The sequence below is a fragment of the Vigna umbellata genome, chromosome 5 (genome assembly GCF_029865625.1).
Source record: "Vigna umbellata cultivar VRB3 chromosome 5, Vumbellata_1.0, whole genome shotgun sequence".
In the NCBI taxonomy this organism is placed as follows: domain Eukaryota; kingdom Viridiplantae; phylum Streptophyta; class Magnoliopsida; order Fabales; family Fabaceae; genus Vigna; species Vigna umbellata.
This window is the reverse complement of record NC_142169.1, coordinates 37,797,120-37,814,988: the sequence shown is the minus strand read 5'-3', so window position 1 is coordinate 37,814,988 and position 17,869 is coordinate 37,797,120. Positions and strand designations below refer to the sequence as shown.

Here is a 17,869-nt window from a genome sequence, read left to right as displayed (position 1 = left end):
CTATTTGTTTTATGAATAAGGCCTCAAAAGAAAGTTAGAAAATCAAGGCATGAAAACATGAAAATGTAGTTCTTTTTTTTGAAAACCTTTTCCGTAATTTTGCTGAAGAAAGTGGTTAAATTCAAAAATAGTTTATTAGTAGTGTAATATTATAAAAATTAAAGGGTTAAATATATTTTTTATTTTTAATTTTAAGTGAAAATTAGAATTAGTCTTTCTTTAAAATTTTAATTTAATTCTTCAACTTTATAAATATGTGGATTTAGTCTTTTTAATTTTATTTTGTTAAGTTTATTTGATATTTTAAACGCATTTCATAGTAACATTTGAGTTGTTTACATTGTTTAACACATTTTTCCTTTAATATTAGTTAAGAAATGTGTTTAAAATCTAAAATAAACTTAAATTTGGTTAAAATGACTAAATTCACACGGTTCTAAAGATGAGAGACTAAATTAGTCAAAGTTTCGAAAATGAACTAATTGTAATTTTCATTAAAAGTTAAGAGATCAAAAACATATTTAACTCAAAATTAAATTTTCAACTACATTAAGTTCATGTTAAGTGTAGTTGTCATTACATGAAGATTTTTTTTAAAAAAAGTAAAAAAAAAATGGAAGGACCACACCAAACTTATAACAAAATTACATTGCAAGACACAGTTAACAAAAATACATATTATGAAAAAAAAATCTATGATTTGCTTCATAAATATCATTTGAAATCTATGATTTGCTTCATAAATATCATTTGAACTCCATATATTAGGAAAAAGACAAATTCTTTCACATAAAAAATTTAACATTAGCAAATTCTCTCACATTCCAAAATATGCTTTTAACTTTTAAAGGTTTTTCTTCTGGATTTTTTTATAGTTTAAATTGGTTCATCGTCTCCTTCAACATTATAATTTCTTCTCTCATCACACATATTAGGCAATTTAGAATCTACTTTTCAATTATTCTAAAAAAACAAGTATCCTCATATATCAAAAGATTACTATGAGTTAAATATCAACCAACACTTGCACACTACTATCTAGATTCTTAACAAGAGAATATATATTCATAACATAAATATTATCATGATTACCCACCATTGGCTTAAATTGTGACTGAGCAACAGGTTACACCTCCACCACAGGTGTTGTCACAAGCTCCACCATAAGTTTCATCATAGGCTTCACCATAGATTCTAGCACTTGAGTTAAAGAGTCTTTAGTCGCATCATGTGCACTAACCACCTTTGGATGATAATGTTATATTTTTCATCCATTATTTTCTCCCCACTAGAAATAACTTTTATATCCTATTATATTCGTTTCCAATTAGATAAATCATGACCAATTATTAACAAATTGAACAAAATAGAGACAAATCAAACTTTTATCAATCTTTCTTATTTTTGGAGAAAATATAGAAATCGAAGAAGAAAGAATGATAATTTAACATTGAAACAAAATTACAAAAAATAGTTAAAATTAATTAGTTGGAATAAGTTATTACGTCAATATTATTTTATTTCTAATATCAATGTAATAAATTAAAATCAACTTTAAAATAACAATATTTTAAAATTTATCAATAATAATTATTATCATTCTATTTATTTATTAAATTTATTATGACTCTAAATTTGTTAGTAATATTTTAATTGATATTTCATATTTATAAATTTTATATTAATCCAAATTTAAATTAATGATATTAATTAATAATGATTTTTAGGCATCAAGCGTGGTGATGATGAGATAAAAAAACATTATTTTTTGCACGTTTCTCCTGTACATATGTGATGTTGAAAAAGTGTAAAAATGTAGTGTATTTGAATTCACAAAGCTAGGTTTTATTCCTGATTTCGAAAATTTGAGAAGGTTTTGAAAAAAATAATGAATAATGATACTTTGATATTTTTGATAATATTTTAACATTGTTATTATTTTATGATTGATTTATGTTGATGTTTATAATTATTATTGTTGATTGTAAAATAATTTTATATTAACAAATACATGAATGATTAACAATACATAAATAATGTTAAAATGTTATAAAAAAGACATTATAAAAGTATGATTATCTAAAAATAAAATAACTATCTAACTTCTCTTAACACTCACACCTAAATTGGACTGTTTTATACTGACATACATCCCGCTGACGAAGGAACCAGCAAAGGAACCGAAGAGCGAAATCGAAATTCAAAAAGACCCCAAATCGCAAGTTACCAATTTCCCCTCCTATGTTCCATCCCTGAACATTTAAAAAATTAATATATATGCCACGTGTATCGGTGTCAAACGGACGTATTTCCATTAACGGCGTCAACGTATCTTTCCCTTAATATTGAGAAGCAAATTTGACCAGTGTTGACGACCAAACGCTACGCAGCCACTGGGTTCTTTTCCTTCCTTCCGTGTTCTTGGCGGCCTCACCACCCCACACTCCAAAATCCCTTTTCTTCTATTCACCCTCCTTTTTCTTACCTTTTTATTCTCTTTTTTGCTTGATTTCTACGCTTTTGCATTTCCTTTTGTTGGAGAGAGAGAGAGAGAAAGAAAGAGAGAGAGAAATGGCGTTGGTGAAGTGCCCAAAGAAACAGGTGAACCTCTTCTACTCCCTTGACTGTGAAGAACTTGCCCACAAGGTTGCTCTTTTATCTCCCCACGTCATTCTCCAAAACATCAAATGGAGGTGTCTTTCTCACGCACACTTTTGCTCTCTCTTTCTACTCACGATCATTTTCCGTTCTTGATTTCAGTTGCTTGCGTTGTGTTGTGTTTTAGCTTGTTCTTTGCTAATTATGGGTTTCTTTTAAGATTATGTTGTGTTTTATTGTTGTATGTTGTTCAAAGCTTAGACTTTTTTACGAGAAGTTTGATGGAAACGAATGAAAGATTGTTTCTTTGGAAGGGTCTTATCCGGTCTTTTGCATTTGTCAACTTGGGTACATTGGTTAACATGTTAACTCCGCGTTTCGACTGGCTTTCAGCCAAAATTCTGCTAGTGGAGAGATAAAAGATAATAATGTAGACTTTCGGCACTTAAGCTAAATTAAGCCGGGATATTTAAGTTGAGTGAAAAAAGTGTCATTTTGTTCCACGTAGCTTCATTTATTCTTCAGGGCTGGCATTGGATAACAAGTTTGTTTTGATTGAAGGAGGACAGGGTTTAGGAGAAACCCGTGTCTGGATTTTGGGTAATAATTAAATATGGTTCCAAATACAGAACTTTTTAGTTTTAGTTAGTCTTTAAATATTCATGAAGATAAAGCTGAACAATATGGTGAATGGTATACCCCTTTTGAGTATACACCCTTGGCAAAGATTTTGAGTGCTATGTGTATGTTGGGATGAAAATATAGCAAAAATCTGTGGATGGTAATTTTGTGGAAAATAATATGAAAGGAGGAAATGAGAAGCCTAAGAAACAGAGAGAAAATACTAAATGCAACTTATCTAATGATGAAATTCTCATATATTCTTTTCAAAAATCGAAACTTGAAGTTAAGATCTATTCCTGGAGATATATATTAAGGAATGTCAGCCTCGATGCATTCTTCCTGTGCTAATGGGTCATAATTGTGACCTCTTTACTAATTAGGATGGCTTTAAAGAAATGTATTTTCTTGATTTGAGATCAATGGACCTGTGCCTGATTAAGATGGAACTGAAATAGGCTTGGCATGGAGAACTTTGAAAGTTTACATTTGCTGGAACTGAATCATGGTGTGGTTGGGGAAAGAACTCAATGCGTTGCTTGACAATTATGAATATTTAATAGGAATTGCGAAGGACCTGAAATGTGTTGTATTCTCTACCTTCTGTTTGCTACTTACTAAGCTGATGTGGTGGTGCCACTGGCTGTAATGAGAATTGGACTGTGTTTTAGCATGTCAATTTATAATTTGACACTCTAGCTTACTTTGCCATGGTAGAAAAGAAATGCTAGTTTCATTTATTCTTTACTTTATCCTACAGCTTCACACCAAAAGGTGCAAGCAGCTTAGGCATAAAAAGTTACATGATCAAGTTTTAATTGAATCAAGAGCTTAAAACTTGTTGTAACATATCTTAAATACATTGTGATGTATCTGATATCCTTTGGTAATATCTCAAAATAGTGAATGATACAATGGAGAGGTGGTTCTAAATGATGCTAAGATGTTGTCTTTAGACATTTTGACTAGGGGGGGGTTTTGTTAGAGTACCTAGAACTTGAGAGATGAATACATATACCATGCAACAAGCAAAAATTTAAAAAAAGGCCGATTTCAAAAGATTCATGCTCCAAAGAAATTGATATTGAAGAGGACGAAACTGATTCATAGTAAACAGAGGAGTGAGAGCTATAGATTCAGTGATGGTGCAAATGATAACACTGCTGATGATGTCATGTATGTCAATGAAGAGTACTATATTAGATAAACTCAGGATTTTGTCAGAAGAAATTTATTGTCTTCCCTATGTTCCTCCGGTTGTGTACTTGTGTTTTGATGCTTTTTCATGACTAATTTTCTTAAACAATTTCTTTTGGAGTGATATTTCGTTATAACAATTACTTTACTTCCGTTCTACATTTATACTGTAATATCACTGTACCACAGTTACCTTAGTTTTGTCATGATGTATTTTCTTCTATTCATATCCTGGATGTGTGGGGATCTAGATTCCTCAAACCTTATTTGACCTGCATAACATTATTACAAACAAACTGCAAGTTGAATTTTGTTTTCTCGTTTTTATGACAAAAATTGAAAATGCTTAATAATTTCATGCTTATTCAGGTCATTTGCCGATGGGTTTCCAAATATATACATAAATAATGCAGAAGAACTCCGAGGTCAACATGTTGCTTTTTTGGCATCTTTCAGCTCCCCAGCACAAGTCTTTGAACAACTTTCTGTCATATATGCACTCCCTCGTCTATTTGTTGCTTCCTTCACATTGGTATTGCCTTTCTTTCCAACTGGATCCTTTGAGCGAATGGAGGAAGAAGGAGATGTAGCAACTGCCTTCACCCTTGCAAGGATGTTGTCAAACATTCCAATTTCAAGAGGAGGCCCAACCAGCTTAGTCATATATGACATTCATGCCTTGCAGGTTCGTGTGTTTGCTGCATTGGAAGGAAGTACTATGCTTTGCTTTTGTGCTGTATAGTTTGAAGTCCTTACGAATTGCTATTTAATATACTTTTGTTAATGGAGATTTTGTTGCATAATCTCTTATTGGGTTATGCTTGATGGGATATTGCACTTCTGTATTGTTGTCTGTCAAAGAACTTTTCTTCACTGAAGTAGAACTTTTGAAAAAATGAGTGAAGGCACCATTCAACAGAATATGTGGATAGACAGTCATTTCTTAAGGCAGACAAAGGATGCATGTTTCACTTTTACTTGTTTTAACATCTTATTTGGTTATTGCTCATATACTTCAATTTGCTTAAGGTATGCAACAATGTAGTAAAACTTGTGTTTTTCCCTTTTTAATGTTCTCAGTTTTTAGGATATCATTGGTTCTTGGTAGAAAGAAGAAAGTAAAGATTTTACTGAATTGAAACGAAAGAATAGAAAACATATCTCTCCTCCAAGAGAGATATCTTGACAAAGGATTTCTTCTTCTCAATGAGTAAAGCTCACTTCTGAAAAGAAACGCAAGACTAAATAAGTGATTTTCCCTTAACTAATTAACATCCTACCTGTTGTAATTAATACCCTGTAGTTTTTGCAACAACGTTCTGCTTCTTTGTGTAGTTGATGTTATAGTAGCATACTATCAAGTTTTTGTAATTTTACTTATGATTTTACATTATCCAGGAGAGGTTTTATTTTGGAGATGAAGTCCTGCCTTTGTTTGAGACGGGTATTCCTCTCTTAAGGCAGCGTCTGAGCCAGCTTCCCGATGCTGATAATGTGAGTATTCTGTGTTATTTCATTCACATTTTGTCTGTTGATCAACGTGTTATGTTAAAAGAGGGGATATTTTATATTTGTGTTTTCCTTCACATTTTTTAGCACGAATTTCTGAGTGTTATTTTCAGGTAGTTATTGCATTTCCAGATGATGGTGCATGGAAGCGATTCCACAAGCTGTTTGATAATTTTTCAGTCGTGAGTCTCCTATCTCTTTGATAAATTTTTACTTATATTTGTTTGGCTTATAGATTTGTCTGTTTCTGAATGTGGCAGGTTGTATGTACTAAGGTTCGTGAAGGTGACAAGAGGATAGTTCGGCTCAAGGAAGGCCATGTCTCTGGTCATCATGTGGTTATTGTTGATGATTTGGTCCAATCTGGAGGCACCTTGGTTGAGTGTCAGGTCAATATTTTATTTGCAAATACAAAATGAGAAAAGATATATTGTCAAAAGAAAATTGTTTGCTTGAAGCCATTCTCACATGCGACTATTTTTTGTTGTTGATTATTGATCTTTGTTATGCCAACCTAAACTAAGCAAAAGTTAATCTGTATGTGCATATACATGCATCAATCATCAATTATCAATGCTTGTGTGTGCATGTAAGTGCTACTGAACATTTCTCTTTTGTTTACTGTTTTGTTCCTCTAGAAAGTTTTGGCAGCCAATGGTGCAGCAAAGGTGAGTGCCTATGTCACCCACGGAGTGTTCCCTAAGCAATCATGGGAGCGATTCCTTCATAAAAGTGGTTAGTGCTGACTTAAATGTCACTTGCTTTCTAGTTTCTACATTTTTCTATTTGTCATATATGTGACTGTTAATACCATTTTATTTAACTTGCAGGGTCCTTGGAGAATGCATTTTCCTACTTTTGGATCACAGATTCTTGCCCTCTTACTGTCAAAGCTATTGCAAATAAAGCTCCTTTTGAAGTATTGAGTCTAGCCGGGTCTATTGCCGATGCTCTACAAATATGAGGGCAAAATTTATTCAAGAGGAAAAACATTGAACTGTTAAAAGGGATTTCAAGTACAAATTTTTATACCTGTTTAACATCCTAATAACATCCTTTCACTTGTACTGTGCATTGCTATGAGCTTTAGCACAAAGAAATCTATGAATTTAATTTCTTATGTTTTGGACTGTTCTGTGACCTGAGTTGAGTAACACTGGTACAAGACTATCAAATGCAAACCTCTTATCTTACCTTACATTATTACTATGAACATGCATCAGAATTACAGATACCATTGATGAAGTTTACTACTAAAGAATCTTTGTAGTAACAATGAAATGCTTTTTCTCTTAAAATTACACTAAGAATGACATAGACTTGTATCGTCAAAAAAGTGATATTCACTGATCACTAATTAACTTGAGAAATTGATAATAATAACATAGCTGTTTTCCTGCATTTTATATTGTTTTATCTCCACCTCTAATGAAATTTTTGAAAGATAAAATGTTTCTAAAATCTATTCTTGAATTAAATGAATAAGGTACGACATATTGAGGTGTAGAAAGTTGAATCGTCCATGGTATAAACTTCAAAGGTTCATCCGTAAAATTCTTTTTTGAGAATTTAGAGAAATACACTCAACTTTTTATTATAAGATTCCTCAGATAAAAAAGAAGAATAAAGTGACCCACACTACACTATCAAACGGTAAAATTATGCTCAAAAGCAAACCATCCATACAGATCAAAAGGAACAATAATTTGGAGCCATCAATAGATACAATCAGACAACTTTGATTTGTTCCACCTTTTTTATTTTTCAATTGTCCTACAGGAGTTTGCATCCGATAATTCCAGAGAACCTTTCCCAACTTAAAATGTATATATATATATATATATATATATATATATATATATATATATATATATATATATATTTGTGTGTGTGTATAAATTATGAGACATTAATATACGATAAAGTTTCCATTTTATATTAGAGTTTGGTTAAGCAGTGCTTTACAGAGCCTCCAATATTTCAAAAGCACAAATGTTAAGGCAAGAAACCAGTTCACAACTTCACATCTTTACAAACATTCACATTCTTTTGACTACATGAAAATTGACAAACATTCATAAATAAGATAGTTTCCTGTTCCCATTCTATACAAACTATTCCCCCATAAATTGTTTTTTTTTTCATATACACGTTACCCTTTAAGGAAATGGCGACAAGAGCCTTAACAGAGGAAGAAAAAATAAGAAATCCCAGATGGGGTCAATCCTGCACAATCTGGCATGCATGCTGCTTTAGAAACTAACCACCCAGCAATACATTCCAAGTTATTCTTTTCCACTGGTTGTAAAACAATGGTTTCTCTACACATCAACAAGCTGCTCTCTGCATCCTTTATGATTATTGACATGTTCGAAGTCTCCACCCGCTGATAACTGGGTTGCTCCCTTCATCTTTATACAACTTTTTGTCTTTTATTTTTTTTTTTATGAATCAGCTTTGTACACCTTAGGATCACCAATGCAATAGTTAGAACTCCCACACCCCATTTATTGTGGCTAGGAACAATATGTCTAACAAATGGTTAATCTTTCTCTAACTCCAAATTGCCCTTCGGGCTCTCCAACAAGTCACCTGAATAGGATCCATCTGGTTGACGAATGCATATATTCAAATTGCTGGATAGAAAATGTTCCTAAATGATAAGCAGTGAAAGAATTTGTCAGACAAACCATTGAAATCTAACGTTATAAAAGGAATAACTGATCAATTAATGTGTCAAATAAGAAAGATACAGTCAAGCAATTCAGTAGTTTATGTTTCAATTGAAAAAGTGAACCGATAGCTCAAATGTGACATCACAATCAAACAACTCTTGAAAGGTGAAATAGATACAATGTAATTTATAGTACAGATTATACATACAGAACTAGTGCAGCTAACTCTACAACACTCAGGTACGTCATTTAGTCTTTGTTTGGATTAGTGAATGGACAGTATGGGAGTAGAAAAGAAAATAAAGAGAAATAGGAAAGAAAATTAGGTTGTTTGAATTGGGTGAAAGAATTGAAAAGAGACGGTGGTTTGTTTTTTGTGTAATGACCGTATTACCCTTGTGTTCAGAATGAGTACTTAATCAATTATAATTAATAACGATGGATTATGCTACACTTAATATGTTCATATTCTACACTTTTAACCCACATAATTATGGTGGAAGAATAATGATTATGTGGGCTCACCAACAGCATTTTCACGTGTTGTAATTAAATGTGTTGTGTTGTGACTTAGCAAAGGGCATTTTCGTTAAACCAACACTGAGTCTGACTTTTCCTTCAAATCTAACCTATAGAGGAGAAACCCACCCTTATTTCTTTTCATTTCAGTGCCCCTCCCTTGAAGCAAAGGGCATGAGCTCACGCTAATCCGTCCCTTTCATTCCATGTACACATAGAGTTAAGTGTTCGCCTCTAACTTGATACCTTCACATTTGACATGAAAATGGTAGAACAACTCTAACTTCATACTTCAAAATTGATAAGAAAACAACAAACTCTGATAATATCACTTGGAACTTGGTAGGACGCACAATTTCAAACTTCCAACAATATGGGAGTCATCAACTGGTCCAACATAAAATTCCCTTCTCCAAGATAAGTCCAGAACTTAAATGAAAAATAACCACTTCACTTCAAGTTCCCCGTACAACCTATGGTTTGGTGAACTGTTGTTGAGTTCATGAAGCTTGAGGTCTGCCCCACTTTTGCAGTATTATTGTCTTACAGTTAAATTTGAGAAACACTGATGTCAGGCTTACAATCACATTATGATATTTTAGTCTCTACGCAGAAACACAACTTTATGCTAGCTAAGCACAATTTCATGAAACAAAAATTATATTAATCCTTGATATTTGACCTAGTCTGATGATTCATCCTAATTGCTGTAACTAAAATTGAAGGTGAAAATGTATAAATCCTGAATTCCAATCCACTAATAATTTGTATGATTTGCATGACATCTAAAGCTCAGAACCAATGTGTTCACGCAGCAATCTTGCAATTGCAATTGATAGTAATCACATTACCTGGTCACTAGTATCCTGGCCCTCTGAATGAAAGAGAATTGGCCGGCATCGTTTGTCCTCATTCATTAAGCTTGAATTCTGGAAATGCATCACAAGTGCAGCTTTTCCTTGTATCCGTGCATATGCCAGTGAAGCAACCTTTTCACTGTTGAACTTCTCCCACTTTTTCCCATTGAAGGCCTACATAAATTTTCGTGACAAACTTCTTAGCAGTATACTTCTCCAGACCAGGACATGTTTCAACACTTGCAAATTACCAGAAACTATCAATAAAACACTTTTAATCTTATATTAAAATTTACCTATAAAATTAGGGAAATTGGATAATTCCATACGATGTCATATTAAGGAGTCCGTATCTTAAAAACCAGATGAGAATTTTAAAATAGTAACAGAATACCTCAGTCGTAAAAATGTATAGAATTCAAACCTTATAGAAGGGGATGATGTGTGAAGGAGACACCATGTTGATAAAAGCATAACCCACATTACACTTATTCTGCAGGAAAAAATAGGCATTAAGAAGAAATACGTCGTTCTGGGATGAGAAATCCCCCAACCTTAATAAAAAAGATATGTACGATGTGTATACCTTAAAGTCAATTGGCAAGTACAGAAAGTCATAAGTACCCCGGTGACTCTCATCAATTGCAGCAAGCAGCATCTTTGAGGTATACCTTAAAACCAACCAGAACAGCACAAAGTCATCAAGAAATTCACCAATTACCATCCTTGTTAAATTGTTGGTATGTTAATCACATCACTAGGATACTTGTTTGGTTGTTCTTACTTGTTAGGAATGTTTTTAATCATTAAAGTAGTTCTTGCATCTTCACCACTGACAATTTTGTCTAGATCAAGCTGGTACAATTTCTTACTGTCCATTTGGTTCCCAGCATTTTCAGGTCGTCTACTTTGTCCACGTCCGGCTAATCCATCAATGTTAGTTGCTCCTTGTCCAGTATACGAACTATTTCCATGAAACAAGGAACCAGGCCTAGGCAGCGACATCATTCTGAAATTAGGAGAACTAATTTCAGCAGCAGTATTTCCTGGCAGACCAGCTCCTATGGAGGCATGACCACCCATGTTCATCATAAAATTTCCTTCACTTTTATTTAAATTCCCAAACGCAACAGGGCTCATGAGAGAAGCTTCTGGTGACTCGGGAAAATAGCTAAAGTGCCTATCAAGTGGAAGGCCTGATGGAGCAGATCCAACGTGATGATGGGAATGGGAGCCAAGAAAAGGACTTCGATGACTAGTATATGGAAAACCCTGCCTTTGGATTCCAGAAGTAAATGGAAGCCCCACAGAAGATGAAGACCATGAAGTGTTTGAATGCTCAGAGTAAGGAGTTGGACTTCCCCAAAGAAATTGAGGACCAGACAATGTTCCAATACTTGATGCACCTGAATTTGATTCACCAAAATTAGATATAGGCCTAGGACTTGCATTTGCATTTTGTTCAGGAAAGGACATAGAATGCTGAAAAGCTGCTCCTTGTGTTGATCCGGAGTTTGCAAACAGCTGATTTGCAGTCCTTCCAGGGTCCTTGCCAATTGGCGCAATCTTGGGAGAGGTTGCTGCATGTGGGGAAAGAATTGCCGCCAATCCAGACAAATGGTTGGTGGTATTAATGGGACTGGCATGACCCAAACCAGGGGACTTGCTAAAAGAACCTAATGGATTATGTTCAACTGGACTTCCAAATTGTGCCCAGCTACCTGAGAAAATTGATAACTAATTTATCAAACCGAAAACATCTTTCAAAAATGATAAACTAGAATTCGAATCAGAAAAATGATTGGATTTTAAGAGATCTTTACCAGGAGGAGAATTGGCCACGGGTGAACCCACTTGATGTCTAAAAGTCCGAGCTTCATCTTGTTCCAGTTCTTGACTCAGTTGTTGCATCAAGCTAACACGAGAAAATGCATCACTAGTTTACTTAAAGGTTTAATTACATAGATAATAACTGTCAGTGGCACAAGGAAATATGACATTATGGGATATTGAAACTGAAATTTATTTATACAAATGGGATATTTATAAGATCACTTTAGGATAACAAAGTTTTAAAGGAAATATATAATAGATAGATATTCTTGGGTATACCTCTATTCTCAAAACTTTCTAGTATGTCATTAAATGAGGTCAAGGGAGAAAAATTATTTATGCAGCAAATATGATATGACAAACAAGGATAAAATCAAACTTACTTTCTACGTGCTCCACCAGGGCGGCTGGGTTCAAGTTTTATGCGTTTCCCAGCAATGTCACTTCGATTTAATGCTTTAAGAGCTGCCTCTGCTGCTCTAACATCATAAAATTCAATAAATTTGTGGTGCCTCTTATGCGGTGTTTCCCTGATCTGAAATTTGAACACAAAATTACAACTACTGCAAGCACTATATAAAAATTAAGTGGTGGCAAACGAAAATGAGATGAACAAATAAACAGATTTTACCTCCTTGACCTCACCATAAGCCCCAAATATTTGCCGAAGGTCATCATTTGAGACTGATGGGTCTAAATTGAACACTACAAGGGTTCCTTGATTTATATCTTTTTCTGAAGGGTTATCCTGAAACAAGCAGAAGATGAAATAACTCAGAAGGCAACATAAAAAAGAACAAGTTATCAAGTAATGCCACAAAAGCCAAACCTTTGGAATTGAAAAATGAATATCAAGTTTTCTACGTCTCAAGGGTTTGTTTTGTAAAGCACGCATGGCAGTGCGAGCAGCTCGAATGTCGTAGTATGATATCATCACAAAGCCTCTATGTTTGCATGCTGTGTACAAAGTTCTGATATCCCCATATTGCTATCAAATAAAAAGGAAACAAAAAAAAAAATAATAGATAAGAAAAGGCTGAAAATGATTTTTCAAGTTGTACATAAATGGAGAATGGATAACTAAAACATACTCTATTTAAGTTCCAACTAGAATTGTCACACCAATTCTACCAGGTAAACAATCAGAAAGTCAATAAAGAACAAAAAGGTAAATCAAGGTTCTTCAAAGACACCCGTACCTCTATCTTTTAAGTAGAAATCCATAACCTCTATCCATTTGACGTTTATCACTAACTGACCAGAGCCAAATGACAACTTAGGGTCCTTTTAAGATTTTGTACATTCTTACCATTCTCTTTCTTGCTGTTCCAGTTTCATTATACAATAATCAAGTGATTATTAGTTCCCTCTTTATTAGGAAAAGTAAATGTGACAACAGATTATCCTATGATACACTATTCTTTTAGAATTCAGGCTAAACATGAAAGAATAGTGCCCAGAGCACCTAAGAAAAAATGCTACTTACACAATAATTTGTATTGACAGAGACATTCACACTAATAATCAGTCAGGAAAAACAGCTACAAACCAATTTTGTAGCAAAAATGTGAACTAATAATCCATGACTTCGCCCAAATTTCAAACAGCAATAGACCTCAATACTACTAATAGATATCAGGGAAACCAAAAAAGGAGAGAAAAGGGAAATGGATGTAAAAAACTGAATAGTATATATTTCATCAACTGATGTTAGAGTATCGTATAATAAGATTCTGTTATAATTGAAATTAGTTATGCCTTTCACTACCTGACAGCTGTGTAGTTTTAGTTTTCGATTAGTATGCTACTTTGTTTTCTCTGCTCTAAAACACTTTCTCCTCCATGAACATGTATGAAGAATTACATATTTTTTTCCCAACCCATGTTAGATGCACAAATAACATCATTGGTTCTATTAATAAAAGAAGTCTAGTCACTATAAAATAGCAAGCTTCATATTTACTAAATTTCAAGGTTAATAAAATAATTGGAAAACATCACTCTTGCCAAATTTAGAGAAGCTACCAGATTATAAGGTTGAATAATAGGAAACTCTTTAACTTCATAACAAAAGAAATTATCGCTAAAACAATACGTAGTTCACTTGGAAAGTTATTTTTAAAAAGGTTAAGCAAGAAATCTCCCCAAGCAAATAAACCAACTAAGAATAATTCAACATGCAAAAGCAAGATTGCCAAACACAGTTGTCTTTATATATAAACATAACTCTATTGAAGGATTGACTCGATGTAAATGCTTCAACTATTTATCTTAATTCATATACTTATGTTTGCATTTTGCAATTAAAGAAGCAAAAGCGTGATTACCATAGGAAAATGTCCAATACCTCAAACAGTGTTCGTAATTCAGAGTCCTCAACATTACTGTTGATGTTTCGAACAAATAGTGTCCTTGATGGATGCTCTCCATAGGGATGCTCCCCAGCCACAGTTCCAACACCATTTGGGATAGCATAGTGACCTATACCATTTGAAGCAACTCCATCTGATATGCTTATCTTGGATATGCCAATGTTAAGGCTCTCTTGGGGTTCACAATCCATCTCAAATTCTCCTCCATTGACAAATAGATCATTTTCATCTAAATCCTCCAGTTGGCTGGGCAATTTACTGAGGTCAAAATCATCCATAATCCCAGCTAAAAGCTCCTCTTCATCATCAGGAAGCATGTTCCCTATTGCAGTGGCTTCAAAATCATCAAAAGGATCACGTCCCTCATCTTCTTTATGAACTTTCTCTAATGTTAGCAAGTTATCATCAACTGGTTGGCCATAATTTTCAGAATCAGTCAAATCTACTGCATATCAACATTAAAAAAGAGAAAAATAACGGGAGATTCTAAATAAATATTTCAAATGATTGCAATCTGTACACCAGAAAATCATCTCATGCTTACACTTTTCATGCGGAAGAACAGGCAGTGAACTAGAAAACAAGCTAATATCACTTGAATCATGGAACACATCAGTTGCTCGAGGTATTCCCCATGCACTGCTTGCAACTTTTTTCCGAGCATTAAGCAAGGAAGTCTCAGATGAACCTACAGAAACAACACACAAACTAATTTGAAAAAGAAAATAACTACTATAGAAGAGTTTTATGTATTACTGACAAAGAGGAGAACCTGCGGCAGCATGAGCTGATGAAGAATCCCCATAATTTTTGTCCATTTTCAGTCACTTTCTAAGAATATTGTAAAATGTGACAAGAAAAAAAGAGAATTCAGAAAGTCAGATATCTTAAATCAATTACTTGAACACATCATAAACACTGTGTGAAGAGTGTTCCATAAATGGAAAAACAGCCACAATCAAGTAAGAATGCATCATAATTTAGTTTCATCAATGACAAACAAAGATTTCCAGGTAGTTTTATACCTTTCTTGAGTTTTCTCAGAGTACAAAGACGGGAGTAAGATGCAATCATTTGTATAATATTCGGAGCAAAGATTACAATCACTATCAATATCTAGTAAGTTGAATTACCGACAACTATACACATGACATTGTACGAATCAGTACAATTTTTATATCTAATATGGATGGATGAAGTTCACAGAATGAGACCAATACAATAGAAATGAGCAACCCAGTAAGAGTGTGATGCTAGGAGAATGGGACAAGGGCGAAACCTATGATATCTCACACATCATTATAGAAGTCATGACTGGTGTCATGTGAACTACCCAATTATTCCAAACCCAGTGCTTCAATATACATGCTGAGTTCAACTATGACAAAAGCACAGTAGAAGTGGAACTTCCCTAAGAACCCCAATCACCAATTTAGAAAAGACAGAAAGTAAAGAACATGATGTTAACACTCCACAGATATAACATATACATTCTGTACCGTTTCATTAGGTAACAGAACTCAACTTAGTAGGAAAAATCCACAGGGAAGCTGCTCACATTGTTCAATCACCCATTTAGAATAACGAGTATGATTTTAACAAAGATACCAATTAGTAAGGTTAAGCAGTGACAATAAAACTCAAAGGGACCATATTGAAATTGAGCACAAACACTTTGAAACTAATCTCAGTAACAAACTAATGACTTAGTAAATAACACATATCTAGAAAAATCTCTGTTAACAGGCTCCTTGGAATGCAAAGCAAAACAACATGATTCTAATTAAAAATCAAATGTTGATTGTGGACCAAACAAAAAAAAGTTCATCTGGCGTAAATGTCTCTGACAATAAAGTATCCTGGTAATCTGTATCCAGCTTAAAAAGCAGAAATAGTGAACACAGAAAGTGAGAAGGGCAGATTATGCACAACAATAAAAATTTAGTCACTGAATAAAATGCTAATATGCAATACCTCTGCGATGCTAGTTAAATTTTGAACCAAGACATCGTTTATGAGCTGGAGGGAGGCATTCAGACATTTTACAATGTAACTCAAGATAATATTGATATGGCCAGGTGATTATCATTGGTTTTGGTTGAACAGGGCTACATTTGGATAAATTTCCAGAAACAATATTGGGAAAAAAAATAAGGAAAAAAAAACTACGTAAACTAAAATCAACTTATATATAAGCTATTTCTCAGCAATTTTCTCTTATTAACTTCTTTGATGTACAAGAAAATCCATTTTATTTTTTATTTTTTCGGTAAAATATCCTATATAACTTTACCTACAAAGGCTTAAGTGATTATATGACTCAACGATCTGGCTAGTTGCCCATTTTACAACCATTATACTGCTCTTTCTAATTTGATTAATCATTATCAAAATCACATAGAAGGAATCTTGATTAGAAAAATTCAAGCTTCGACCTAACCAGAATCAAAACAGGTTGCTTTTCTTCTGTATGCATAAAAGCACAAGGAAGGAAAGTTTTCATAGATTAAATAAAACAAAAACATAGAACACCCAACAACCAAAGTACTTCCCAACGGCACAACACACACAAACAAGCAACCACAGTAAACTCGATCATAGACGGCAACCATAACAGCACAAACTTAAACAGGACTAAACAAAACCAAACAAAAGAACACTCAATAGCTGACGCATTTCGCAACAGGGTAAGAAAGACCACATGGTCAACTTGACCAAAAATAACACCAAACTAAACATAACCAAGAAAATTAATCAACTTCACCAAAACCCACAAACCAAAATTTTAAGCACAGATAGTTACACTCAGATTACACACCATCACCACCGAGACCCCACACCAAAGAATACTGCTCTTCATCACTCATCAACAGCTCAAGCTTATGCACAAAGACAAGGAAGACCAACTTGCCAGTAAACCCGATCAAGTGAGAAAAAGCAAAAATTTCAAAGAAAAAACTAATTTTGACACACCCCTAATACTTGAAAAAGCATGAATAAAGCAAACAACAACTACAACAAAGAATTAGACTAGGAGACGGAAAAGGAAAGGAACGAAAAGAGCAACAAACCAAAACAAGAAGAGTACCTTATGGAAGAGAAGGAAAGAGAGGAGGGGCTAGAGGTGATTCATGGAGGATTGAAATTGAGGAGTAGAGATAATTGTGATGATCACGGAAATTGAAAAGAGGAAGGGAAGGAAGTGAAGGTAAGAGTTTCCGTAGAAGCAGAGAAATGTCTTCCTTCTACTCTTCTGCTTCCTTCTCTGTCGCCGGGAAACCAGAGAGCAAGAGTGAGAGAAATTTTCCCCGAAAATCAGAGGGAGAGAGAGAAAAAAAATAAAGAAAGAAAAACAAGACACAGAGGAAAAATGATTGGAGGGAAGAAAGACAAGCACATCAAAATTAATAACGTGTTCTTCTTCTTTTTATCATTAAAAAAAACATATATGTAAAATTTGCTGTAAAATATTATTTATTTATTTTTGGACACTATGAAAAATATGATTTATTTAGAAAATGGAAGAATAAATAATAAAAACAATTTAATTTTTAAGGACTATATAAAAAATTTCAGTGTTTAATTTAGTATATCCACTATCAAATATAATTATTTATCTAATTTTAAGATAATTATTAAAATTAACTAATTTAGTATATATAATAGATGTCATAAAATTCTGTTCACT

At 33.6% G+C, this 17,869-nt stretch overlaps 2 protein-coding genes across 5 annotated transcripts; one reads left to right on the top strand and one right to left on the bottom strand.

The window, feature by feature from the left end:
* The first annotated feature begins 2,333 nt into the window (after positions 1-2,333).
* On the top strand, positions 2,334-7,123 carry LOC124827987 (Phosphoribosyltransferase family protein). The gene is made up of 7 exons (XM_047301181.2): positions 2,334-2,693; positions 4,786-5,101; positions 5,815-5,910; positions 6,039-6,107; positions 6,186-6,314; positions 6,564-6,660; positions 6,756-7,123. The coding sequence occupies exons 1-7, from the start codon at positions 2,572-2,574 to the stop codon at positions 6,887-6,889; spliced, it is 963 nt and encodes a 320-aa protein (XP_047157137.1). The 5' UTR covers positions 2,334-2,571; the 3' UTR covers positions 6,890-7,123.
* An 814-nt stretch (positions 7,124-7,937) lies between these two features.
* On the bottom strand, positions 7,938-17,560 carry LOC124827964 (protein MEI2-like 2). 4 transcript variants are annotated; one of them, XM_047301158.2, is made up of 13 exons: positions 17,270-17,559; positions 14,954-15,012; positions 14,726-14,869; positions 14,157-14,626; positions 12,639-12,797; positions 12,441-12,557; positions 12,193-12,344; positions 11,800-11,891; positions 10,761-11,697; positions 10,563-10,647; positions 10,401-10,469; positions 9,971-10,150; positions 7,938-8,578 (listed from the first exon to the last, which is right to left on the bottom strand). In XM_047301158.2, the coding sequence occupies exons 2-13, from the start codon at positions 14,997-14,999 to the stop codon at positions 8,468-8,470; spliced, it is 2,562 nt and encodes an 853-aa protein (XP_047157114.2). In that variant the 5' UTR covers positions 15,000-15,012; positions 17,270-17,559; the 3' UTR covers positions 7,938-8,467. The 4 variants fall into 4 exon arrangements, with proteins under 4 accessions (XP_047157114.2, XP_087972092.1, XP_087972094.1 ...); XM_088115966.1 differs by having other exon boundaries at positions 12,441-12,797; positions 17,270-17,560; XM_088115968.1 differs by having other exon boundaries at positions 12,441-12,797; positions 14,157-14,590; positions 17,270-17,560.
* Between the last annotated feature and the right edge of the window lie 309 nt (positions 17,561-17,869).

Coding starts and splice junctions, on each gene's coding strand:
- LOC124827987 (XM_047301181.2), top strand. CDS start 2,572: ATGGCGTTGGTGAAGTGCCCAAAGAAACAGGTGAACCTCTTCTACTCC. Junction 2,694..4,785: donor CTCCAAAACATCAAATGGAG/GTGTCTTTCTCA, acceptor ATGCTTATTCAG/GTCATTTGCCGATGGGTTTC. Junction 6,661..6,755: donor GCGATTCCTTCATAAAAGTG/GTTAGTGCTGAC, acceptor TTTAACTTGCAG/GGTCCTTGGAGAATGCATTT.
- LOC124827964 (XM_088115966.1), bottom strand. CDS start 14,999: ATGGACAAAAATTATGGGGATTCTTCATCAGCTCATGCTGCCGCAG. Junction 11,892..12,192: donor CCTGGTGGAGCACGTAGAAA/GTAAGTTTGATT, acceptor TTCTCGTGTTAG/CTTGATGCAACAACTGAGTC. Junction 11,698..11,799: donor CGTGGCCAATTCTCCTCCTG/GTAAAGATCTCT, acceptor CAATTTTCTCAG/GTAGCTGGGCACAATTTGGA.